At 45.2% G+C, this 26002-nt stretch overlaps 1 protein-coding gene across 1 annotated transcript in view; it reads left to right on the top strand.

The window, feature by feature from the left end:
- Window positions 1-280: 280 nt before the first annotated feature.
- pou2f2a (POU class 2 homeobox 2a) overlaps window positions 281-26002 on the top strand; it is a 56106-nt gene continuing 30384 nt past the window's right edge. The window contains exon 1 of the mRNA XM_053881600.1: window positions 281-1244. Within this exon, the coding sequence (XP_053737575.1) occupies window positions 1145-1244 (100 nt within the window). The 5' untranslated portion in view covers window positions 281-1144. The remainder of the gene's footprint in view (window positions 1245-26002) is intronic.

The raw sequence follows: 26002 nt of genomic DNA, 5'->3' as shown, positions 1-26002 counted from the left end.
TAGCCACGAATTCTCATTACAGACCTTCATCCCGTTCTAATGCACTGATCGCCGCTGCTATCATTATAGGTGGTATTATTAAGAAGAGGGGGAGAAAATACAGAAATCAATACAGGATACCTTTTGCAGCGGTAGTGAAAACGAGGGAGATGAGGGAGGGGTGGTGGTGGAGGAGGAGGAGGAGGGGGAGGGGGAGGAGGGGAGGGAGGTGCGGAGCGGGGGGCGATGTGCGAGTAGTAGCGGCTCCTCTCTCGCCTCAATGTTGCGGCCAGATCGCTACAATCCTGGAGGGAGCCGGGTCGAATGAGCTGTTGGGGTTCCCACATAATAACGGGGGACAGCACAGACAGACAAAAAGACACACAGACGGATGGACGGAGATAGGCTCCGATAAACACAAAAGCAAGCGCGGAATCCTGGTAGTATCCTTTCCCCATTTATTTATTCGCTGTATTTATATTATTTATTTATTTATCTATCTATCTATCTATCGATTGATTGCATTTTAACCACTGCCTCCGACAGGGAGAGGGAGGAGGAGTCCAAGTACGCGCGTTTGGTTTGTTTGTTTGCTTGTTTCCCGGCTTGTTTGGTCCGATTGTTGGCGGATGAATCCTTTTTTTTGGGTTTGTTTTATTCACGTGCTGCTTTTTTTGCACGAGCGGACGAATGTCTAATAGCCTTCTAATAGCGTGCAGCTAGAGACCAAATACAGTAGATGAAACCAAATGAGACTTTAGTGTAGTAACTCTTGAATTTATTGATGCCAAATAAATAAAGAAGAACCAAAGCTACAGCCTCGGCTGGTGATGCTGCAGCAGGCTGCTGACTGTTCTCACACCTTTTTGGAATAAAAGCTCCTGATGTTTACTCCAACGCTTTGACACTACAATTGTACCGCAACTTTTCCCTTGTCAAAGAGTACAAGTCGGCTCTATCCGTCTGTGTGTCATAGTCTGAACTGTGGAGCCAAAAAAGAGGGGTTCTATGCACATTTACACCCAAAGATCCACACATGTAAATAAAGGGACTACATGTGTACACACCTAACTGTTGTGAGATCTCCGCACCGAATCCAGACGAAGATTGTGAAGAGGAGCGTCGCACATTATTCGCATCCAAAACAAGAAGCCGGAGCAAGATCATGTTTGTTCCCTTGCCGGTGCCGTTCGTGTTTCAGAGAACTGCCCCTGACCTCAACGCCTGGCGTCTCAAGTCTCCCCTGGCTCTGCGATCCAACCCCGGTAAGATACGACTCTCTTCATCCTCCTCCTCCTACTCCTCCGCATCGGGCAGGCGCGCCCCGCCTCGTCCTCTCCCGGTGCGCCGGACGACGCGCATCCCCCGTTTCAAAACTTTAGCATGAAAAGAAAACGCATGGCAAAATCCTCAGCGAGTCCAGCGTTGGCGTAAACACGAGCGCGTAAAAGGTGAAGTCCAGCCGGGCGCACTGAGATCCCCACGCCGCGTGAAGCGTCTCCTTCTCCGGGCGCCTGCCCTTCTCCGTCTCGGTCCTTCCCTTCTCTGCCACTGCCTGGGCTGAGCCTCAACCTCCGTCTCTCCCCAACTAGACTCTCGGCAGGCAGGGAATATTCATGCCAACTTATCGATCCTGCGGAGATCGATTCTTGGGCCGGTAGAAAGCAGAGAGAGGGGGAGATGGAAGGAGAGAGCACTGAGTGTAGTACGACCAGGAAGGGAAACGCATGAAAACACTCAATTCGAGGTTCAGCCTTCACACTGTGTGAAATGTTTTGGGCTTTATTCATCTCTCCATGCACATCTGCTTTACTTGACCGGACGCTTTGCTGGGTCAGGGGACGGGAGTTTTATTCAAGGGTCAGTGTGACTCCCGGTCCAGTTGTCTGCTGCACGGCGGAGAGAGACCGGGCAGGGAGACGCGTGGAGGGGGAGGGCGCCGTCTGCGTTTCATCTGCGCTGGAGCGGAATAAAAGGACGCATGGTGGGAGCAGCCAGGCCGCGGCATCAGCCTGCCACTGACCGCCGCTGGGAGCCGGAGCGTCCTGGCGACGCTCTGCAACAGCTGCTCGCCTTCTCGGTCTGCGCGCTAATATTTGCTCTGTTCCATTTGTTTCACGCAGAAAGTGTGATGGATACGCAGTGTGATGCTCCGGGATGTCATTTCCAACGCGTTTCTGGCAGTTTCCGGTGATGTATGCCGGTGATACCTTGTGTATCAGTGCGTAATGGTGCATAAATGTGCGCCCAAGCCAGTTGATGGGCTCTTAAAGGGCCAGACGCCCCTTAAAGTTCGCCTTCCCCCTCATTTTCAAATCAAGGGGGTTGAAGTCACAGGCGTTACACCTGTTCTGCAGCTTCACCGGCCTGTTGGTAACAAGACGGGACGCAATAAAACACGACACAGCAGTGATTTTTTTGGATGAGTTTGTTTAAGTTGCCAAGTCAGCATTCAACTATATGCGGTGACTCCTCAGGATATTGTACTGTAATGTACTGTATTGATGCGAAGGTGGTATTGCAGTACACTGTGTGGCCATTGGTGGCTGGCTGCTATGTGTTGTGCTTCTTAATGGAGTTCTCTTAAGTTGTGGTGAGGACATTTAGACAGTTTATGCGGACGTCTGTCGAAGGTTGGTCTGTGGGATTCAACTAGATAATCCAAAATTCTGTTTTTATTCCATCGTAAAATGTTTCAAATTTCCTTGGCTTTTACGAAGTAGTGTGGCCGTGCACAGGTGTGGTTTAAGTCAAAACATATCAGTGTAGAACGTGGCCCTTGTGTGAAGGAGGCCTGGTGATGAGGAGGTGGCATTTGGGCTTGATACTCACCATATCTCCAGATATACAGCCGGACTTGGGGGATGGTGAGAAAGGAGTTTCTTGGCGTTGTGCACATTGAAAAATGGCGAATGTCAGAATGAGATTAAAAAACGAGGAAAGAGAGAGAGAGAGAAGAGGTTGAAAGTAAGAAAAGGTGACAGAGTGAAAAACGAGGAGGCAGAGGAAAACCCAGTTTGAGAGGTGAGACCCGGGTCGAGGCGGCGTGTTTGTACCGTCCGGCATCTTAATAGGCAAAGTGAAGGGGAGGTGCAGGAGATAGCGGTGATTCACAATTCTATGCTGATTTGTCTTCTATATTTGATAAGGCTGCTCTGTCCTTAAGCGAGGGCAGGGTCAGGTCAGACTCTGTGGACTCCAGAGAGGCCGTGCATCTGCGAGGGTCAGCAGAGCCAAGTTCCTGCTCATGAGAACGCAGAGATGCAGCGCCCTTAAGCCCTGATTTAATCTCTCCCCACCTGCGCTGGTTCACAGCGAGGATTTTAATATCACCACCGCGGACCGGGGCACGCGGTTTCCTCGGTTCTCCGACCGCTGGCCGCGCCTGGACTCCTTTGAGGTGGTGCTGTGTTCAGGGTCAGAGGTCGCAGCAGGCGCGTTTGACTGACCTGAACCCTCGCTTTCATGTTGCCATTCACTGCCCCTGCAGGGACCGAACACACACTTTGAGTTGGAGGGTTTGGAAGTCAGCTTGAATTCAAGGCTACTGAGTGCTGCCCTGAACCACGGCAGCAACTTAAACTGTGGCTGTTCAGCATCCCGAACACAAAAACACTTGGGCCGCTTCCTGAAACAAACACAGATTTTGAGAAAGCACAATTGAGTTTTTAGCATTACCTGCTTTATCAAAAGCCAGTTGTGAAGTTTGAAAACTCTCAAGTGTTCTTTCCTTGACATTGGAAGAGTAGGAAATGAAAGAACAGTGTCGGTCTTATCTCAAGGTAGAGTTGGAGATTTTACATTTTATTCCACGATTGTTCAACACAAGCGTGAGAAACCACTTATGCTTAACCCGTCAAACCATGGACTTTTAAATCCCATTCCTTTGGAACTGGAGTGGAACAAATGAAAAATAAAGTATTATATTTAAAAAAGCTGAACGTGTTTTATAAGGCTTGTGAATGTGAAGTGTATCAGCTAAAGAATCCACTGGGTTTGACCTCTGAAGCTGTGATCTTGTCTTGCGTAATGCCATGTTGACACTGCTAGTCGTGTCATGAGAGAATCATATAGCATAAAGCAAGCGTGTTGGACTCTTTTCCACCTGGATAGCAAGCGACTGATCCTGGTTTTGTTGTATTTTTAATGGTCTGGTGTCTGCTAGGGTCCAGGTCAGGGAGGCTGCTGTGTGAGATATCGGTGTGAGTGTGTGTGTGTGTGTAGTGGAGTGGGTTGTGAAGCCATCAACATTAACTGGTGTATGAAAGTTTAATGGGACATCGCAGAGAAACAGCAGGTTTTCCACACGGTGCAGTGTTTGATATGATATGATGGGACATCACAGAGACGGAACCCTCTTTCTCTCTCCCTGTGACACACACACACACACCTACATGAATCGACTTCATCTTAGCTATGCACCTACTGTCACACACCATTAAGCACCATCTCGTACAGTCAACCTCCGCTCGCGAAACGCCGCTCAGCTTTGAGACTCAAATAGCTTTTTCTGTCGTTGAGATTCAGACGAAGGACCGTTTGACCCCTGTGATATACACAGGTGCGTCTGTAATCACGCTCGCGCAAGCTGACAGGTGATCTGACGACTTCACACCACTCTTCAGCGGAGCAGTGTGTTGGAGCAGCGTTGGAGCTGGGCTTTACGCATATATATTTCCCCTGCATACTTGTGGTAATAGTCATGGCATCGCAGTGTTATTATGGTATAGTATGATAAGCACATTATTTTATTTTATTTTATTTTATTTTCAGTTTCACAAGAAAGTTCCTGACTATTATGGTTACTATACATACACGGTGATAAGTATATTGAATTTATACTTTGGTTTTATCAGTATATTTGGTGACTTTCTATTTATCTATTAATTACGCCATTTAAAATTATAGAAATGCATTATCTTTCATATTAAAACCAATGTGGATGGATAAAATGCACTGGCAGGACTGAGAGAGAGGAGATTTTTTTTTAATCTTATCAAAAGTAATAATTATTCTCAATACATTCATCTATTATATTTTTAGCTGTCATATTAAAGTCTGACTGTTTTTAAGTGGAACCACAGTTAGCAATTTTTTTATTGTCCTCATATGTCACTAGTAGACCTAAGTCTCATGTGGACACGTTTGCAAGCTAAGCTCTGAGGTATTCCTTCACGTGTACTTATCAGTGGCTCATGTCTTAGATTTGGTCGTGATGCAAGGTCTTGCATGTGTTTACGTATTTCCTGAGCGCGTGAGGCGTGCATGTGCAACAAACCGGCGTGTACTTATAGATCGCATTGTGGAGGGGAGCGTGCAAGTTGCAGTGTTAACATGATTGCAAATGACAAAATGTCAACCTGGGTTTGTTAGCAACATAATGGGGAATCAATAGACACGAGAAAGATGTCAATACTACATGCTTTATTGCATTAAGCTACCTCTCTCCTTCACTCTCTCCCTCTCTCTCCTCCCCGTCTGCCTCTCCCTTCTGCTCTGTCACAATGCAATTCTCTCCGCGGCACTCCTCTCTTGTGGTAGTGGAATTAGATTGCAGTATATGAAGCGCGGATGCGGGCCTCTGAATGCAGCGGGCTTGAGGATGCTTCAGAGGCTAATGGTCTATTGGTTTGGGCTCTTCACATATTGAAGGATCACGTAAATGCTCCCTGCACGGTTAACAGTATGACAAGATCCAAAAGCAGCATGGTTGTGACTTCTTGTATTTAAGTGGTGAGTGTCCTGAAGGCAGGGCCGTTGCTCTGTGTTTCGATTTTCCAGATCATGCATAAGGCTCTCAGTTAGGAGTTTTATACTTGGCAAGTTTGTTCCAACGTGTCCCATTTCAATTGTTTGCCAAGCTGAAGTCTGAAAAAGTGACTCGTAAAAAGTCAATAATCAAAAGTAACTGGTCATTTAAAGGCCCATATATGCTCAACATTATGTATGGAACTGGACACAGATGGAGGCTTCTGTTCCGAGTTCATTACGTCTGTATTTCTGCACGTTTTCCCAAAGGTTACAGACCAAACAAGTGCAGTACCACCAGAAACCATGGGGGGGAGTGTTGCTGTTACTACCTGATATGTAGCACTAATGAGACGTGAAGAAGACATAACCATGGTGGAAATTCTCCGTCCTCCAGTCGCGATATATTCAACAGCCTCGCCGACCACTTCCTCCTACAATACTGCCTCTTACGTCTGTAGTGCAAGAGGTACATTATCAGTACTTCTTCCACAGTCGCCATGTTTATTTTGGAGTTTGTCTTGTCATAACCCTTTGACTCTGGGCTGCTCCCCCTGGTGGATATATTGGTGAACAGCAATACCAACATAAAGAATTCATGGTATGTGATCAGTGATGGAAACATCGCTTAAAACGGACGGGTACAATTTCATAGTTAAAGGGAGCATAAATGGGCCTCAAATCTGATTCCATGAATCTTTTAATGTCTCTATGTAGATGACAGGTATAAATGACTCAATTGCTATTGATAGCCATCAGTTGAACCAGCCTCAATGATCAGCGTTTGCCCAGTCAGACACGCCGTGCTTCGGTTTTACTGTCGAGCAGGAAGAGTTTTGGTTTGTCTGGCTTCTAAATCTCAGTGGCATGTGACCCCGAAATCTGAGCATATTGTCATTTTTAACCTCAAAAGTGCTTTGCCAGAAGGCAGAGCCTTTAATGTTCCTTGAATTTGAGTTCCTCACCGAGCGCCAATAACTCTGGGATGTGATCCAATAATACAGCCTCCTACCATGGCTTTCATTGGGGAGGTAAGACAGGTCTTCTCAAGCAGGAGCATTCAGAAGTGCCCATAGCTTCCACAGAATTTGTATTGACAAATGTTCGTAAATCACCAGTGCAATCTTTATATGAGAATATTGCATTATTTATCATTCTAATAGTCTAGCATCTTAACAAATGAGTTGTACATGAGCTCCTTTTTAAAGGTAGCCGTCATGTTCTCGTCCTTCACATCACACTGGGCATGAAGTGGAGTGGAGAACTTAGGTTTGTTGGATGGCTCCAGTTGATAGTTGGTAGCAAATCAAAAACCCAAATATTCTCTCTCTCATTCTGCAGTGCAACACTGTCAAAAGAAAGACCTCGCTCCAACAGGAACAAAGTGGAGTCACTTGATATGAACTGATTCTTTTCTGTTGATGGAAATCATATCACTCCACAGGACCAAACTTGAGTTCTTTGCCTTGATCCAAATACATTTCCTAACATTAAAGCATTGAAGCAAACTCATGTACTGATATTGAGCTGAGATTTCATTTTGCTTTTCCTGAAGTGACTTGGACGAGAGATCTTATTCTTGAACATAGGGACCGGACCATATAGACCTCTACATCCCATCTGAATTGAATGGCTATAGCACTCCCTTAGCTACTGGTGCAACTATGTTCTGAAGTTCACCTCAAGTTCAGTCCAGCTGCCACAGAAGGCAAGACCAGAGTGTTTCAGTAGCTGAGGTCGTCCTACATTTCCATATCAAATACGTGTGAAAATAAAGGAAATGTAGTCCATTCCAAAACAGGTTGGACACGAATCTATATTTGTTCAAAAGTCCATCTGCTATGACGCCAACCATTCTGAAACCACACTTAGAAACGTCACCAGCTTCCGTGTTCCTGGCGAGTGTCCACCAGCCACATGGGGACTCGCTTTGGAGGAGGCTTGTTATCCAGTTAAAATTTTGCTTCCAAAAAATACCATACTTAAATGACCATACAAAAACGTGCTTAAAAAAAATGGGGCCGAAAAATGACCCACTCACCCACCACTATTTTTGTGACACATTATTTAATGGCCTCATCTGTAATGCATTATATACTGTGTGCATTAGGCCACTCGCCAGACAACATAATTCATTTATCAGGCTTCATAGATGATGTTGTGAATGTTCATAACCATGTGTATGGTCACTTGGGACAAGGTTTGTAAAATATTACTGGACAACTTAATCTACAGCCCTTAACCTTAACTCAAGCCCCGAAACTAACCACACAGTGTGTTGTCATTCAGCATAAGACAATAATATTCTTTCAAATTCTGCACCTTATCATACTTAATGTGTGATTATGAAGATTCATAACGTCTTCTATGAAGCCTTATAAATGCAGTATGAATGTAATAATAATGTATAATAGGTGTGAACTTTTAGTAAAGTGCCCTAAATTCTCACCAGCACATACATGAATATGAAACTCTGACCTCAAACTACATATCTATGTTTGCAGATGATATTCTGGTCCTGAACATAAGTCTTGGTTCTTTGTTTTAACCGATTTCACCCGAGCTCGGTTTTGTCTCGACTCGTTGCTCTCACGTTTCCATCAAATCCCTTCAATAAAAAAAGAAGAAGAAGAAGCCGCACGATGTGATACGAGGATATTTTTTGATCAAAGGGTGTAGCATTAGCTTTAAGGATGAAAACTAGTAGAACCATCTACTTGGCAGAGCTCTGAAGTGAAGTCTGAACATACTTGATGCTGTGTTTAAAAACTTCCATGTAATCCTATTAGCGGTTGCCATGTTAACCAGGGTGTCCACATGCACCAGCATCTCCTGTTTATTTATAGTGTATGGCTGTGTACCTGTGTGTGTGTGTGTGGGTTCCTGTGCGCAATGGTCGACACTAATGTACTATTAATGCTGATGAAGTCCCAGCGCTCATTAGTGGAAGTGAGCGGTATTACGTTTCTCCCGGGAAACAAGACACACCGAGACACGTTGGTGTACACACACACATCCTCTTTACCCTTTTAAACCATCAGAATATGAATAACCATCACACACACATATACACAGCGCCAAAGTGTGACCTTTGCAAATGCCAGCAGCATTTAAAGCCAGCGCAGCATACGTACGTAGTCATAATATAGTATTGTTTTAAACAGCCTCAAGCGTTGTGTCTCATTGATCCAGGCCATACATTTTGAGGATGACTCATCTATAGTCGAGAATCTGTCTTCCATTTATTCCCTTAAAAGTGTTGGGGGCCTCTGCCCTGGCTAACAGGAACAAAGTGTGGTCACTTGATTTGAACTGATTCTTTCATGTTGATGGAAATCCTATCACTCCACTGGACCAAACCTGAGTTCTCTGCCTTGATCCAAATACTTTTCTTAACATTAAAGCATTCATGCAAACTCATGTACTGAGATTGATGTCATGGCTGTCTGAGGTTAGACCCAGGTGCAAATGAGTGCTGGACCACAGAAGGCACAGAGACTAGATTAAAGTAACAATTTAATGGACAGAGACAAAGTAATACACGGACAAACAGGAACGAGGAACAAAAGGCGCCAGAACCAGAACACGGACAGGGAACTACACGAAAGGGCTGTCGAAAACCTGGAACAAAAGAGAGGCGAATTAACAAACTGGGAGAACACAAACACATTCGGAAGTTACTCGCGAGGCCCAGTTAACATAAAACGCTCGAAAAAAAACACACACGCGAGGAAATAACTATATCAACAAGAAAACAAAAAGTGAGATCTACAAAACACACGGAAACGAAGCGAGAAGAATGAGAACTGAGGAAGCGGCTGAAAAGAAGGACGCACAGACTTTAGAATAGTCAGAAACACGAGTGGAGCAAGGATTGAGAGAGTTTACTGTGAGGACGCGAAGCAACCATCTGGCAACGCAGACAGGAACCCAGGTGTTGAAATCAGTACAGGCTGATCAGCGGATTGGGATCCAGCTGCGCTGCTGTGAAGCTGGGGGGAAACAAGGAAAAGGAAACGACACACGAAACAACAAAATAAAAGCACTGGAGAAAAAAACGGAACATGACCATTGAGCTAAGATTTCATTTTGCATTTCCTGACGTGACTTGCACATAGGGACCATATAGACTTCTATATCCCATCTGAGATGAATAGCTATAGCACCCCCTTAGCTACTGGTGCAACTATGTTCTGAAGTTCACCTCAAGTCCAGTCCAGCTGCCACAGTTGGGAGCCTCTGTCAGGGGCGACTGGTGTTGGGTCCCAGCCCACTCCAACAGACAGTACAGTACAGTTAGCAAAACATCCTCAATAGAGAGTTGTTTTTGTCTCACTAAGTTTGTTGGAAGTGTCCAGTGAAATATGGCGGTGCATTAGTCCTCATCAGAGTCCGGCTGCGCAGGCCACTTCATCAGACCCATCACCTGGAGAGCACACACACACAGGCGGGTGGATGGATGGATGGATGGATGGATGGGGGAGAGTGTGCATATGTGTCAGCGTGTGCGGGCAGTTAATCAACACATCAGCGGGAATAAATACATAGCAACCGCCGGTCCTCGGTGGCGGGGATTGATTTATACCTTTCCTTCAGAGTCTCTGCCTCAGCAACATACAGACCACGACGCTGGCTCTCAGAGCTCAAGCCTGCTTGACCTCCACGCAGGGGGGGGACATCCTGCTGTCGCATGTATATGTGTGTGTTGGACCTTTGTCCGTGCGCTGATCACCGTTGGAGTGTGCTGCGCCACATGCCACCAATCACGGACGCCGATTTAAGCCTCGGAACGCCTGCTGCTCATTTATTGGATAATCAGAGCCTCTCATATTCCCCTGCTGGTCCGTCATGCACAAGTCCTGAGCCTATAAAGTGACCAGGAGCCGCTGGGGCCGTCACCTCCACCGCCCGCTCATGTGCCACTACATTTTGATAATAAAAAAGAGCAATAAAAGCCAGGGGTTTGATTGGGTGTCGCCCCGGCAGAGCGGACAGCTAAATGAGGGGAGGGGGCTCCTTCTCTCCATTTCATTTAGCTGGTAAGATTTATGATAATGAAAGGCTCCTATTAACCTCAGAGGTTCCTTCGCTGTCCTTCAGAGTGGGACTGGGAGTGAGCGGCCGCCGCCACGGATCCACGCCAGCGGAGCTCAAACACACAGACACACACACACGACTCCTCGCCAAAAGCAACTCCGTCCTTTGAGAGAGTTGAATACATGTTTAATCTCCCTCCTCTCTTTGGCTTCTCAGTATCCTCCCTCTTACTTATCCTCTCTATTCTTCCCGCTCGCCGTCCTTCTTTCTCCAGCTCTCCTTTGAAAGTAATCTGTTGTAGCCCACCACCTTCTCTACCTAATCTTTCTGTCCCGACTCTCTCTGTTTGTGTTTGGCTCATCGCTCTAAAGTTGCCCTCTTTCTCTCAGGCTGTCTTGAAAATTTTACCCACTATATTAAATCTGTTTAACATATGTAGAACAAGTCATAGTTGCTGCACTGCGGTGGTGCTGTTGTGCATACTTGTAGGGACCAAGTGAGATGAGAATATGCTGAAAACCAAGGTCATTACAATGGTAATTACTAGCTTATATGCTGCTATTACACATGAATTAAGTTCATTTATTGGAATAATGTAGTAAGAATAAATAAGTGTAGTTGAAAATCTAAACGAACGAACAGAGGATGAACTTCCTCTCTTTATCTTGCTATATATTGGCAATTTTAAAGTAGGATTTCATGTGCGTTTACACTTGCCACAGGTGCCTTCTGGACCTGTTGTATATTCAGCTGTCGTTGAGCTAAATAGCAACTGAAAATGATAACTTCACTGTAGTTTTTATTCTGTTTATCATCTGTAAATTGCTGGTTTGAACAGGCGTGAGGTGGCCTGAGGTAGGCGTACCCCCCCTCCGCTCCCCTCGTCTGTACAAGCGCTGCACCCCTCTTTTCCTTTGTCTGCCTGTAAAGGCTACAAGGGAGGAGGCGCAGAACTAGGGATACCAAAGGAGTGACTAAGTGACCTCTCTCTCCCCCGCGCCTTTGACACTCGCATGTTGCCGTCCATTTTGTTGTGCCCGTCCCGCTCCCTCCCTCTTCTTTCATTCAATTTCGTTACCCCTTTTTTCAGCCTGGTTAAGTCACCACGGCTGTTGGCCTCGCATGTCCGTCCACTCCTCCTCCGCCCTCCCTCCCGCACATCTTTCACTCCTTGCATCTTCGACAGCGGCAGCCTGGTTGCCAAAGTGTCTGCAGGACACATTAAGGCCCATAAAAGCCCAGTCTGCGGTCGCACTCTTAACCACCAGTCAGAGGTAGTGTACAAAAGTGACTTTAAATGAGTCTGTGATTACCCTGGTACATGGAGGGAGACTGAAGTGGCCAAGAGAGTGTAAGACAAGGCCGGCGTTGCTCTTACATGTCCCTTAAAGCAGACTAAACAGAGGTTGCCTTGGTGCAATGGTAAGGGGCACTCACACTGCTTAAGCTAAGACCGTCATTACTTTGTCATTGAAAACCTAATGGCTGAAAAGAGGCTTCAGTTTTGAAGCATGCAAACTTCTGTTTGGCTCTGATTCTGGTAACATAAATCAGAGTCAGAAAACTTTATCAATCCCAAGGGAAATCATGTTGGTAACATGCTCTGTACCCAGCATATCACAATAAATTAGAAATACTATTATAAAGTGCAAAAAGCAATACAAAAGAGCTGAGAAACAATGTGCAAGAACAAGCATATTCAAGGTCAGAGTGAACAGACAAAGACTCCTTCACTGTAGTTTTGTCAGGGATGAAAGGACTCTTGACTTCCTGGCAAAAAACAAACTTGGTCCGTTATTGCTCATCCACAAGTGCAGCGACAAATTCCTGGTTTTTGCTTGGCCCCTCCCCTCGCAGTCACTCCTCCTCCTAATTGGCCACATGCTGCCTTGAGTGACAAGTGTAATCATCAGTCAAATTATGATGGGGAGGGAAAAAGGGGGACTTGGGGAGGGAAGCGGGGGGGCAGCATAAGGTGGTGGTGGCGGGGTGGAGAGGAAGCACTTTGATCCGAGTGGGAGAGGGGGCGAGGGGGCCGGCAGACTGTAGCGCTACATGGAAACCTGCTGTCCACACACCTGCTGCTCTGAGAGACGGCCGACCTTCACACTTGTGCCCCGGAAAACACGGGCGGCACAAAGGAGGCGCGCATCGGCCGCGCAACTCCATCGATTGTCATTCTGATGTAAATAGTCTTGAGGTTGCTGCTCGTCCACGCCTGTCACCGTGCGAACAATGAGGCGTTTGGCGGCACCGCCGCCGCCGCAGCAGCAGCTCCAAACCTCCTCATACTTTATTAAGCAGAGCAGATGTTTGCGCTCCGGTCCCCGCTAACAAGGTTTACAGTAATTAGGAGTGCTGATGAAGCGCTTTGATTCCCTGGCCGCCGCGGCCCGCTCATTAGCGGCTGTAGCTAGCTAGCGCTCCAGTCACATCCTATTAGGCGGCTCAATGTACACTCTGAATTAGGATCCAGGAGATTAAGTGGAGATGAAAACGCTCTGTGCAAACACACACACACACACGTGGACTCGCGGCTCAAATTTCGGAGTGTTTTTGAAACAAAGACCAACCATGTCCACGCATGCAAACACACACACTTGCCGCTCTAATGAGCTGGTCAGTGGGAGAAACTCCTGCCTTGACTCCTCAGATGAAAAAGAAACAATTAGTGGACTTTTCAAAGTGAATTTTAAGAGTGTTACGCTGCAAACATTTAAATGATCCTCTATAAGAGTCATCTTTCCTTTAAACTATGGCCATTATCTGTGTCAATGCACTGCATCCTGCTGCTTCCGCCAGGGTCCAGAATAGGACTCGGCTCCTCTAGATGTACAACATAGAGCCTCATATATCCATATGTTTGTCATAAAAGTTGAGGAAAAAAGACCAATACTTTGCATTAGGTTTAGGTACTTTGCATTAGGTTTTGCTTCTACGTAGCTAAAATAAAGGTTGCAAAAGTTAGTTTTCAAATTCTCATTTAGTTAGATGACATTTACGGCCTGAATATTAGAATAAAACATGTTCTGTTTCTAATCCATGCTAAATAAAAGCTCCCTTGATTTGTTCAGACTGAACAAAACCCCAACCTTGAAAACAGTCCGGTGCTCCTTTTCTATTATTCCGTCCGTTCATCAATACTCTCTAAGTGGCCTCCGCTTCTTTCCCCATGTGTCTATGAGTGTGTGTCTCATCTTTTTTTTTTTTTCTGTGATGGAGTGATTATTGAGGACGTGGCTCTTGTGTTTAACGCCGCTTGATGAAGTCTGCCTTTGTCTGTCTGCACTAACCTGTCGCAACCGGGACACCACTTATAGCAAAATCAATACACAGAGTACAGAAGAGAGCGGGTCGGCGGAGCGACGAGGAGGGAAGAGAAGCAGAGCTTTGAAGGGAGATTAATACCACAGTCTGGGATGCTGAGGATCGCCGGGCAAATTAACACCAAGGAAAGATAAATCATAAAACACCATTTTTTTATTATTGATTTTTGAAGAGTTTCATTTTTTTTCCCATTTTCTCTTGGCACAGAGAAATGCAATCATGTTAATGGGGGGTTCTGAATTTGTCTGTGGGTATGAATATGAGTGAGTATTTGTTCCTTAAATGGCTGAACTGTCCAGGCTGCCCACAAAGCTTTTGTCTGGTTTCCACCTGGCTTGCTAGGTCACGCCGTGGACGTTTAAGATCCAGTCACTTTCAATGCTTGGTCGACTCGAGGAAGTGCTAGTTGAGTGTTTAATGACTGTTTGGGTGAGAAGTATTCTGTATTTGATCACTTTAACCTTTGCATTTTGCTTGAAAGGCTTCAGCTTTTTGTTCTTCAGGACTGTTGCTCACCGATAAACCAGTTGCATGCGGAGATTAATCTGAAAATTCAAGCTGCAGACATTTATGTGGGCTTTTATTGTGTCGTGTTGTGTAAACACGTCCACTTCCACCCACGTCCTCAATGCCTTCAAGAAGAATTTAGGATTAGGGTCAAGAGTTCAACTTGAGATTTCTCCAAGTTAATTTTGAGTCATCTGTCGCAGAATAAGTTTATTCATCGACACAACGCTGATGAATTGTGTGCAAACTTTTTCGCCGGTTTCACCATTGCACCGTCTGTATGTGACATTATAACCAAAACATACACGATGGAGACTGTGCGATGGGCAGAAAAACGTTTTTTATTAAATCAGATTGATAGTACAAAATAAGTTCTGTGTAATTTTAATTTTAATTTTAATTTTAATTTTAATTTCCCCACATAAATGTTGACTCTCACATTTCTTTTTATGTCGCTTTCAAGAGAATCTGAAACTTTTTCATCCAAGTTCTGGTACTTAAAGAGAAGTTTAAAAGAGATTGTTTGGTGTAAAAAATAAAAAATAAAAAAAGCTTTTTCCTCCCGGTTTCGCCACCAAATGTTGGCCTGAAAATGGCACCATGAGTTTCAGATGATATTTCTCCAAGAGACCAGACATGGAACATGAGATGCGGAGTCAGACCTAATTCAACATAATGCTGCTTGAGTGAAACAATAAGTGGAGAGTCAGGATGTGGCTCAGCATTTATTCAGGTGGAATGCTGGCTGAGGGTGATTTATTTTAAAACATTTTAAATAAATCTAATCCTCATCTTAGCCACAAGCTGAAGGGAATTTAAATAGTTTCAGCGGCTGCATCTACTGGTGGATGGATTGTGTGGGATTGGGTGTGTAAATCAGGACATTTATATGTATATGTTTGCCTTGTCTGTAATTCGGCCTTGACCAAGGGGAGCTTGTATCACTCCAAGTGTGTGTGATTGTTTAAGAGCGTGTCCTGTTTGGCCTCCATATCTGTGTGTGTGTGTGTGTGTGTGTGAGGTGATGGGATCTGCGTGGAGATTCGTTTGCTCACGCTCCCCAGAGTCGGAGCTGGTGTGAAGAGTTGAGGGTAGCGACAGAGGGACAAGGAGAAGGACAGAGCAGGAGAGAAGGGTGGGATGAGGAGAAGGAGGGAGGGGAGCAGTTGTGTGAGAGAGGCACAGCTGGGAAATGAGAAATGCAACCCCCCTGCCCGAAACACCACCTTACACTCACACATACGGCTCCCTCACACACACACACATATACACGATCCCCATCTCTTTATCCTCCCCTCAGGAAAGACGGGGTGGAGGAGGTGATGGAGGGGTGGGCGAAGGGAAGGGAGAAGCAGGGGGGATAGGAAGAGATGGAGAAGGGGACAGATAGGGGCATTAAAATTCATGGCCTTTTTTTTATTTTCCTTGCTGAAAATCAATAGTGTTTACTATGAATGAGTGGAACAGTGGACAACAGTGGTGCCAGGGGGACGGAGAGGGAGACAGAAGAGGAGGAGGAGGATGAAGGAGCAGGAGAGAGATAGAAGGAAGGAAGGCAGGGAGCGGTAAAGAGGAGGATGGGTGACTTTATTGCGATAGGCAGAAGCACCAGAGGCCAAGGTTAAAGACCAGCAGGGGCAGCCAGACACAGAGAGAGGCGCACTAAGTAAATTCAGCTGTCTTCTAAAACGGACATACTAGCCTATAAATGCATATATACTGCTGGCTATCATAACTGGGTAATACGATGTAAATCAAAGGCGTCCAGCTGTAATTACCCCTGCAGGAGCGTCTACTGCCTCCAGCTTTTCCTCCTGCTCTCCTCTGTACACTGGTTTGCTCCAACTCTCATGGTATCTTTCTGATTTTAGATATAAAGCGCAGCATTTCCTGGTGCGTTTACACGCCTTCACTGACTTGCTTGTCGGACGGAGCCGGTAATTGCTGCAGCGGTCTGCACTGTGCAGCCGTGAGCTTAAGATGGACCAGTGTCATGGCTCCAATGTGGAAGGGATTGTGAGGCAATTGTTTTATTTAGCTGTGGTTAGCATGGTTCAGTCCGAATCAGCGGCTCAGATAGACTTGTCATATCGTGCTTTGAAAGCTGTGTGAGAGTTTGGTGTGCGTTAATCGTAGTTATTACTGTAGCACACCGTACTTTGTGGTTTATTTTTTAACATTAAACTGGCAGCACTGCATGGTGACGGAGCTTAAATGTGGAATAAAGCTGCACATACTGAATCATTTTACTTGACTAAACAGTTGAGCAAATATAGAAAACTATCATTCATGTGTCAATATTATACTGCTTGTTATGCTCAGACTCTGAAAAACCAATAATAATTCCTCACTCCGTCTGAGTCAAATCAAGATGATGTGGTTACGACATTTGCAAGGACTTTAATACTTTAGTGTAATAGCATAATAACATATTTAAAGAAGCCATCATTCACTTTTATGTATATAATTGAGTTGCTATCTAAAATCAAGCTGGTATCATGAAAGAAATCTGCACAGAAATACGCAGCAAAACGGAAAATATAGAGTTTTCATCATAGTGCCAAAAGCTACTTTCCAGGCCTCATTTGTAGCTTCAACTCGCTCTACCTTTCAGGGACTGTGTGTGTGTGTGTGTGTGTGTGTGTGTGTGTGTCTGCATCCATGTGTGTGTTAATTGGCTGCCCACAAAACCCACTGACATGGTCTCTGGCAAACAAACACACAGCAGCGCTCACACATGAACACACAGACACAGCGGAGCGGTTCACACTGGGTTGTGCAGTAACCCTGACGCTGCTTCCTGCTGCTGAAAGCCTCCGAGTTCAGGATGACTTACCAGTGTTTTGATTAAGCTCCGTCTGTGTGTCTCACACCACTTGATCAAAGAAGAAAAACTATTTTCCTTCTTTTTTTGTGTTTTTTTTTTCTGTATGACCAGATCTGTCTACTGTATGTGTCACTGCAATCGGGGAGTTTCTTATTGTCTTAAACTGGCCGTAAATATAAAGGGTCTTCTGTCAAACTCCATGACAAATCTGAGGCACGGTTTTCAGCTGAGCTCTCACTCCTTCGAAAATTCTACGTATTAGAATGGATCTATATCGGGGTGGACGATTAAATACTCTCCACATTATATATTGAGTGACTGGCGCCATCGAGCCAAAAGACATAAGAAAATGAGTTTTAAATAGTGATGGGCTGATGAGGCTTCATGAAACAGTGTCCCCCCTCTCAGAGGCCTCTAGATGGCGCTGTCTACACTAAAATCATTGGATTTTAACAAACATTTCAATGAACTCACTGATCATTTTAAAACCTATAGCGCCATCTCAAAAAAAAAAAAAAACCACAACACTGTTTCGTGAAGCCTCATCAGCCCATCACTAGTTTTACATTGAAATCACGTTTTGTTGCTGAAGTATTATAGAAAGTTGTAGAAGTTGTAGTTATTGGAAGGTCTTTTCAGTGGTGGACATCCTGGTTACTTATCAGACGATTAAACATGTAATTATCCTACAAAGTATTTTACCCTAATATATTGTATTAATTTATTTTGAGGGACAAGAACTACTGTTAAAATGTGCATTACTCATTTAAAAATGATAATTGAATTCAACATTTTTAATACGGCAAGTCACAAAAATGGGGAGAAAAAAGAAAATACAGATTTTTTTTAAGTTTTATATAGAATTCAAAGAGTAAAGTAACCTCATGAGGGCCGCATGAGCGCAGGCAAAGGGCAGCATGTGGCCCCGAAGCCACACTTTGCCCACCTCTGATTTACATGTAGTCTACACTTAGCAGACAGAAAACTTGAGACAGTTGAGTGAGACGTTCTCAGGAGGAAACCCATGACTCAATCACCCATCAAGGCAAGTCAAACCTGAGGCCCGGGGGCCGAGTCCGGCCCTCCAACTCATTTCATGCGGCCTTAAATGCAAAGTTTAGTGCCAAGAATGTTGCTAGTGCGACCCACAAGATCTTTCCAGGTGAAGGATGAATGAAGTAGATGAAAAGTTTCGTCACATTAATTGTTTCAAATGACTGGGAAAGACTGCAAAGCTTCTACAAAGGAATCAAATACCCCAAGTAAATTCACACGGCGTCCATTGTTATTCAACTGTGTCTGCTTTTGAGGAATATTTCTGGCAGAAACATTTTTTCTTCTTGTGTTTTTTTTCTGCTTTGCCCTCATACAAAATGCTTTACTTTTTTGTATTTTTGTCTTTTCCTCATGTTCACTATCAGACTCTCCGCATGAGATCCTTTGGTCCTCGCGTGTCTGCGTGTCGGGTGTGTGTTCCTGCGCCCCGTAGTCACCCAGCGCCAGTGTGTTCTTGCATTATTGCGCGCCAGATTGTGTGCGAGGGCGTCGGTTTGATATATATTCAGGCTGCTCATGCATTATGGAGAGCGCAGGTGAGAGCGTCTAAACTGAACTGCAGCTATGTGGAAGGTTCAGGGCCGATCTTGCCCGGGCCTTTTGTATTAGCATAGCATCTCCATTTCAAATCAGCGCTGTCAAATGCAAAGGCCATGTTTTATTCACCGAGTGATATTGATCAGGTATTATGCGCACATATCAAATCTATATTGCATATGGAAAAACCTCAGCCCTTCATATGTTTATGATGCTTCTCTTTGGATGCGCTGGATTCAATAAGAAGTTACTCTTTAATGTGCAAAAACCTGGCGATGCAGAATATACTTGTGCTTTCATGGCACCTGTGGTTTTTTGAAGTACTTATTGTTTGTGAATATGCTGATCAAGCGGGTTTTCTGAGGGCTGAAGTTTTACTGTCGCTAACTATAAAGAGGCTTTAGAGGTTTTTTTGCATGAGTAGCTGCTGATACTGTTTAAGAAGAGAGTGTTTTGGGTGTAAATCCAGGGGAAGTGCTTCTGCAATAAAAGCGGCAATATAGGATTCAAATATTTTGTGAAAATACTGCACACTGTACACTCCAGAAGGCCGATACACAACAGCTGCACTGCGGGTATTGAAAAGTCAGAAGTGAAGAGATATAAATGGCCAGTCGCACTAATTTACATAATTCAGAGCCTCTAAATTCGGCCACTTTCCAAGCCCTGGCTGCCTGAAGTGAGGCTCTTTCTTCTATCCACACCTGCTGACCTTGTGTACACTTCAATTTAGAGACATTACCGGCTGCATTCATGCTCCCTTTCTCCCCAGCTTCTTCTCCGTTTGTGTTCCTAGCACCTTTAAGAAACAACAAAGTGGACGCTCGCTGCGAACTTGAATCCACTTACCAAGCTTTTGCTTCTTGATGGAAAATGACCTCCACGCACCCATATACATTAACAGCCAGCATTTCACTGTCTCTTTGTCCATCAACATGTTTTTCCATCAATATTTCTCTCTGTGTTGAATCGGAGACCCGAGGCCACCGCCGCCTCTCTATCGTGTGCCGGGTTTCAAACCATCACGCTTGCACTAAATCTCCCCGCTCTAGACGGCTGGAGTGGACGAGAGGTCGCTGCGTATGGGGGAGGACAATGCAGGCTTTTGTGGTAATGGACCTCACTTTTTCACCTTTTATGAGAAGGGACTCGCCATTTGGCGGATGGGAAGTGAAGCCGCTTTCTACAGGGGTGATGCGCGGGCTCATCGTGGTCATGTGACTTTTCGCTTGAATTAGTTTCATTAGCTGCTGTTCTCCGCTGCGAGAATTTCCGTCCACCTTTGTCTGTTTCTCTCCCTCTGTCTGTGCTCTGTTCCCTTAGCGACCGTCTCCAAGTCCCAAAAGCCGTGGGAGGGTCCCGGGCTCTCATGCGTGGACTACACCTGTAACTCCTGTTCCGGATTCTCTTACTAGCGATCGTTTTCTGTCTCGCTTGCCACTGTTTCGGTGAATATTCTAAACTAGTTTTTTCCTTCATTTTTGTCATGTGGGGAGACAGTTATGACCAGTTGGTTACATCATTCAATATCATTCAATTCAGTCAGTAATGAAATGTACCATGAATAAACTATTTATTCATATGTGTTTTGGCAGCATGTCAGCCAGTTGTTAAACTTCCTAAAGTCTCAGTGAAGCCTGCCTATATTTTAGCTATGAATAGTCACCAAAAGTCTAAATTATTTATGGTGAATATGTAAGATTATTAATGACAGATATGTGTTCAAGAGTAAAACTTCAACAGATTTTTTTTCTCAGTTGGAGTCAACAGAATTAACATACCACTCGTGGCATGTGTTAATTCAATCTTTTATGGAAATTTTCCAAACGTTTGTCTTATTAAAACACAGGATGACGTAAGAAGCATAATGTTTTTAGAAACCAGTGTCAATCATATCGAATGACGGCACCAATCCATCCATCCATTTTCCACCACTCATTTGTGGCGTCGCAGGGGCAGCAGTTGGAGGAAAGTGGTCAGGTCTTCTAGAGAAAAACTGTGTCTTTCTCAGGCTCAGTGAGCGACACAACCTGGTTCTGCCCCAGGGTCTCCTCCCTGTTCATTGAACCCCACCAGGGACATGTTCTAAGGAGGAGCCTGAGCCACCTCTACTGGTGATGTGGAGGCCACGAGGAAGAAACCTTGTCCTTCTGGCTCAGCTCTTTGCAAGCTTAGTGCAGTCAACGCCTGAATCAACCAGGAAATATTCTACTTCTTTAGAACAGTATTATTCAATATCCTCGAGGCTCATATATTGTGTACATAGACAGAACAATCCCATAATGCACTGCAACAATTAAAGCTCTGATCACTTCGTAAGAGCCAGAGGTTTGAACCTGTAAGCAGGCTGTTGTTGGGATTGAGTGTATCAAAGAGACAGAAGTGGCAGGCACTTGCTTCAGAGTGAAATATGCATTTATGTGTTCCTCATAAAACGTGAATTGAGTCCTCTCCGTCAGGTGAAGTGTTTTATAGTCACATGGTGGAACACTGACGTTTATCTTTTCACTCCCTGTTAGGAGACAGACAGTTGAGCCGCCCGCTGTCCACAGTGTACATGACTCTCTACATCTGCTCCATGTTTAAAAGGTCATTTGTCAAATCTGACATTTTCTGCCCTTACCAAAGGTTTCCTCAATATCCAGGCCGGCTCCCCATTTTACTGTTTATGTTTCTCCATCTATTTGTTTGCTTTTGTATAAACCTTTTCTGACAATAGCTCTCTCCTCTGCGGTGTCAGAAGATATCAGCGGAGCAGCCGGCCCAATTCTATCAGCTTGTAATGTTCAATAAACTGAGACAGATGTGCTCTCCGGTGCTGGCGTGTCCACGCTGGTGTGTGTGTGTGTGTGTGGGAGACGAGGTTGCCGGGGTTTGAGGACCAGGACTGCCAGAAATGTCAGTTGCCAGTAGAAGTGCAGTGAGTGGGCACTCACCCACAGTCTCAGTGGGATCTGATGGAGGATTAGTGCGTGTGCGTGAGTGTGTCCTTGTGTGTGTGTGGGTCCTGATGTGAGTGCTCCGGCAGGATGTTTTCAATCCACACTGGTTGTCACTACACTTGCCCCACCGTGAGCCTTTTGTTCCGCCTCTGCGCCACCATTTTGGTTTCTGTCCCAAGAAGGCCCACACCTGAAACCCACCTCTTCCCAAACCAACTGTACTGTATGTGACACCTATCACGCAACCATCATTTTGTTATTCATGAAAACTATTTTTTTAGTTCCTGAAAAACATCTTTAATATCTCCATTAGGTTGCAGCGTGCTGTTTGTGAACACCTGCTCAGTCCGGAAACAGGAATTGAAAAGGCATAAAACAGAATCGATGCTTCCGACTTGCTGCTTGTTTTGGTTGAGCCGTGAAAAAAGTGGCCGAAACGTCTCCATCGATGATCGTAAATACATAGTGTATTTAGATGATATTTCCAACTTTTTACACAGTGTGTTTTGATTCAGTTGGAGTGTGTCTTGGATAAGCTGAAGGACGTCCCATGAAAGGCAGCTGTGTGCTGCTGTGTGGTGGCTGCCGACGTCCCCTCTCTCCGGTGTGTGGCCGCCAGTCTCTGCGGGCTGTGGTCGCGGCGTGCGTGTGTGTGTTTATGTGTGTTTGTAAGCAGCGGTGAGGGGAGGGCACTGGTGGGCTTGTTGAATGAACTCTGCGGTTGTGCTGACAAATCAATGATAAAGAGTAATGACATCAACAAGGTAATGCATCTCCTCGTGCTTTCATTGACTCGCCCCCCCACCCCAACCCCCCAACCCCTCCTGCCGCTGTGGGTTTCCGACTTTGCTTTGCACCATAAACTTTGTTTCCTCTCTTTAAGTTTGTCATTATATTTATCTTTTATCTCGATCATTTGTTTCTCTCGGTTACTCTGTCTATCCTCCAGCTCTCCCCCCTCTGTCTTCCCCCCCTCTCTCCGTCTCCCTCTCCCTCTCTCTCTCTCTCTCTCTCTCTATTGATCCAGTCATAGTTTTCTCAGTCTTCACAGTACCGGGCCGCTCTAATCAATACAGATAATTGTCTGCTCTCTCTCGATGCCAAACAGTCTCCCCTCTCACTCGCTTTTTATCAATGAACCCCGAGTCTTCCCTCCTCGCCCGCCCCACCCTCCTGACGGGGAATCCCCCTCCCCTAATGACAGGAGATAACCTGCTTTCTTTACCGATTTTCTCTTCCCGACCCGACGTCCCCCACTCACGTCCCGGCCTCACCCTCCTTCATCGATTACCGTGGGAGTGGAGGCCGCCCGCCCTCACAGATGTAAACACACACTGCTCTGGTTTGGTGGTTTAGTTGCAGTTCGACCGCCCCGCGTGCCAGGGTTAATCAGAACATTCCACCGGCTTGTTTTTGGTCACAGCGGGCTTCCGTATCGACTCGAGCCCATGACACGTATCGGCGGCCGTCACTTACCTTTTGACCTGCTGCAGCATCTCAGGTTTTGAAAAGTGGGAATTTAAAAAATCACTTTGTAGTGTCAATCATATGAAGAATGTAAGCTGTAAACTGAGGTAATGACCTGCTGTATTGTTTAGACAACAATACAAGTGTAGCGTTGAAGGTAACCAAAATCTAAAGGAAGCTTCAAAAGAGCTGTTTGGTGTAAGCAAAACTGAGTATTGTAACCATTTCCTTTGACAAATCTTGAACAAAATGTTCAAGTTTCAAAGCCTTATCGTCAAAAACAGAGGTTAATGTGCCAGCTTTTGCAGTACAGTTGCATTTATAATAGTGATAGTGCGTGAACTTTAAAGCTGAGGCATCACATTTTGACTGAAAGGAAGTTAAGCTGCTGAAGAAAACTGAACATATTTGTGGACTGAATCTGACTTTTTAAAATCTGAAATTACATTTTTTTTTTTTGGACTGAAAATCCGGTCGGGCAACTGCCTCGCGTGGCAGGTTCAATTCCTTTCACCCGTCTCAGCCACTCATCGCGGCAGGTTCAGTTCCTTCCACCTGTCTCAGGCACTCATCGCTTCCCTCTTGTTTTCACAGCCTGAACACACCTCTCTCTAATATTCACACCCTGGGCAAACAAAAACATGCAAAATTCAGTCCAGCAGAAATGCGTCAATAAAAGTGCTGCGTAAAAAGTAAATAGAAAGTCTTTGAAAGTTAAATAATGAAAAGAAAATGTGGAATTTTGAGAGAGAAACAGGAGTGGAGAGAAGAGGCAAACCTCTGCACTACATTTATATTCTGTCTCTACATATGAAATCCTGTGTGTTTAATAATGCATCTTCCCATCCAGCCAACTAGGCAGGTTATAGGCCTGCAGCTTTTTCTACCTCCAGCTAGTGTGTGTGTGTGTCAGCGCGTGTGCACGCGCACGAGGATGCATGCATAAATGTGTGTGTGTTTGGCAGCCAGTGGAGTGCGATGTGTGTCAACCAGCGCTGCCAGGTCTCTGATGTATCCTCTATCGCAGAACTCAATCCAGAGCAGCACATAAACCACACAGGCAATATCAATGACAATATATATATATATATATATATATATAAATACATATACGGTATATGTACCCAATGTTTACACAAATATCTCATATCCACTCCCATCTGCTGCCACTGATAGCTGAGCCCACGTCGCCTCTCTGTTTGGTCTTTTTCCACGAGAGCAGTAAGTGAGATGGAGTAAAGTCGTGATGCGGGTGGAAATAAGGAATGATTTGCCGTACAATTGGAAAACAGACGGCAGCATTTGAATTGCATTGATGTTTTATGAATCGAAGCGCCGGCGGTGCTGTGTTATCTGTGTGATTGCACACACAGGTGGCAATCCCGCGGGTTCTCAGGAGCACACGTGAAAAAGCTAAGAGCACTCATGCTGGCCGGCACACGTCCGGGTTAAATCTGCCAATGATATACCTGCCACCGCCTGAGTATACAGGGCCTGTCATTTTAGTCCAACTATTGTAATCACGCTTTACATCTGTGACCTTCTTGATGCGTGGAGTAGGCACTTATAAAAAACAATGTTTTTCCTACCATTTAAACTAGATTTTTCAAAAGCTTTAAGCTATTTATATATGGTTTTATGGCGAGCCAAGCACGAAACTTCGATCGTCTCCTTCACCTTGTAGCAAACGTGGTGTGTAGTGAGCAGGTTTGTGGGCTGTCAAGAGGCCGGTTTTGAGGCTTGAAACTGGATTTCTTGCCGGCCTCTGAACACTTTTCAGTCTTGGAAAAATAACTTGCTGTGGTTTAGCTTTCTGCTGAGACTATTCAGCCGACATACTGTATATGTTCAAGAACATAACAACCGTCTTCGTATGGCACTCCTGAACGACTAGGATAGAAACTGTTTTTTAGGATTTGTTTGCTGTTTTTCGGAAGTGAGATATGAATGGTGTATTTGCTCAGGAGCCTGTGCCTCGGAGTGAGTCTTGGACTTCACGGAGGTCAGAAAGAACAGCAGCAGGATGGAGGCGTGAGGGGAAAAAGGGCAGCGGCAGGGAGGGGTGCATGGTCCTCCTGGAGCTTGTATTTTGGGGGGTTGGGTTTCGGACGGTAGACAGCAGGGATCCCCTTCTCCCCCCTGGGAGTTGAACTTACAACCCACTAACCTGCCTCTGGCCCCCTGGTCATGGACTTGAACCTCATAACCCCCTGATGGACAATCTGTTTTCCTGGCCAGCCTCTCGGTGCTGCTGTGCATGCCATTAACGGATAAGAGGGGCGAGTGTGTGCGCGCATGGACAACTGCGCATATGAGTCAAGTGTTTGTCGGTTGGTGTCGGGTCAAGTAGAAACAGCCCAGGAGCTGAATGATTTATCCTTGTCTTTGTTCTGAGGTACTTTTCAAGTGCTGAGGGAAATCTAAAACGTAGAGCAGCAGTTCGCAGTTCAAACCTTTTATACACGTTTCCATTTGGTTTCGTGCGCTTTGATTTGTTATGCGTTGGATCCACTGACATCTAGCGGTAGGCGTTTTAATTGCAATAAAGGCACTTGTCAAATCCTTAACCTTTTAT

Source organism: Synchiropus splendidus, chromosome 12 (genome assembly GCF_027744825.2).
Source record: "Synchiropus splendidus isolate RoL2022-P1 chromosome 12, RoL_Sspl_1.0, whole genome shotgun sequence".
Lineage (NCBI taxonomy): Eukaryota > Metazoa > Chordata > Actinopteri > Syngnathiformes > Callionymidae > Synchiropus > Synchiropus splendidus.
This window is presented reverse-complemented; position numbering and strand designations above follow the sequence as displayed.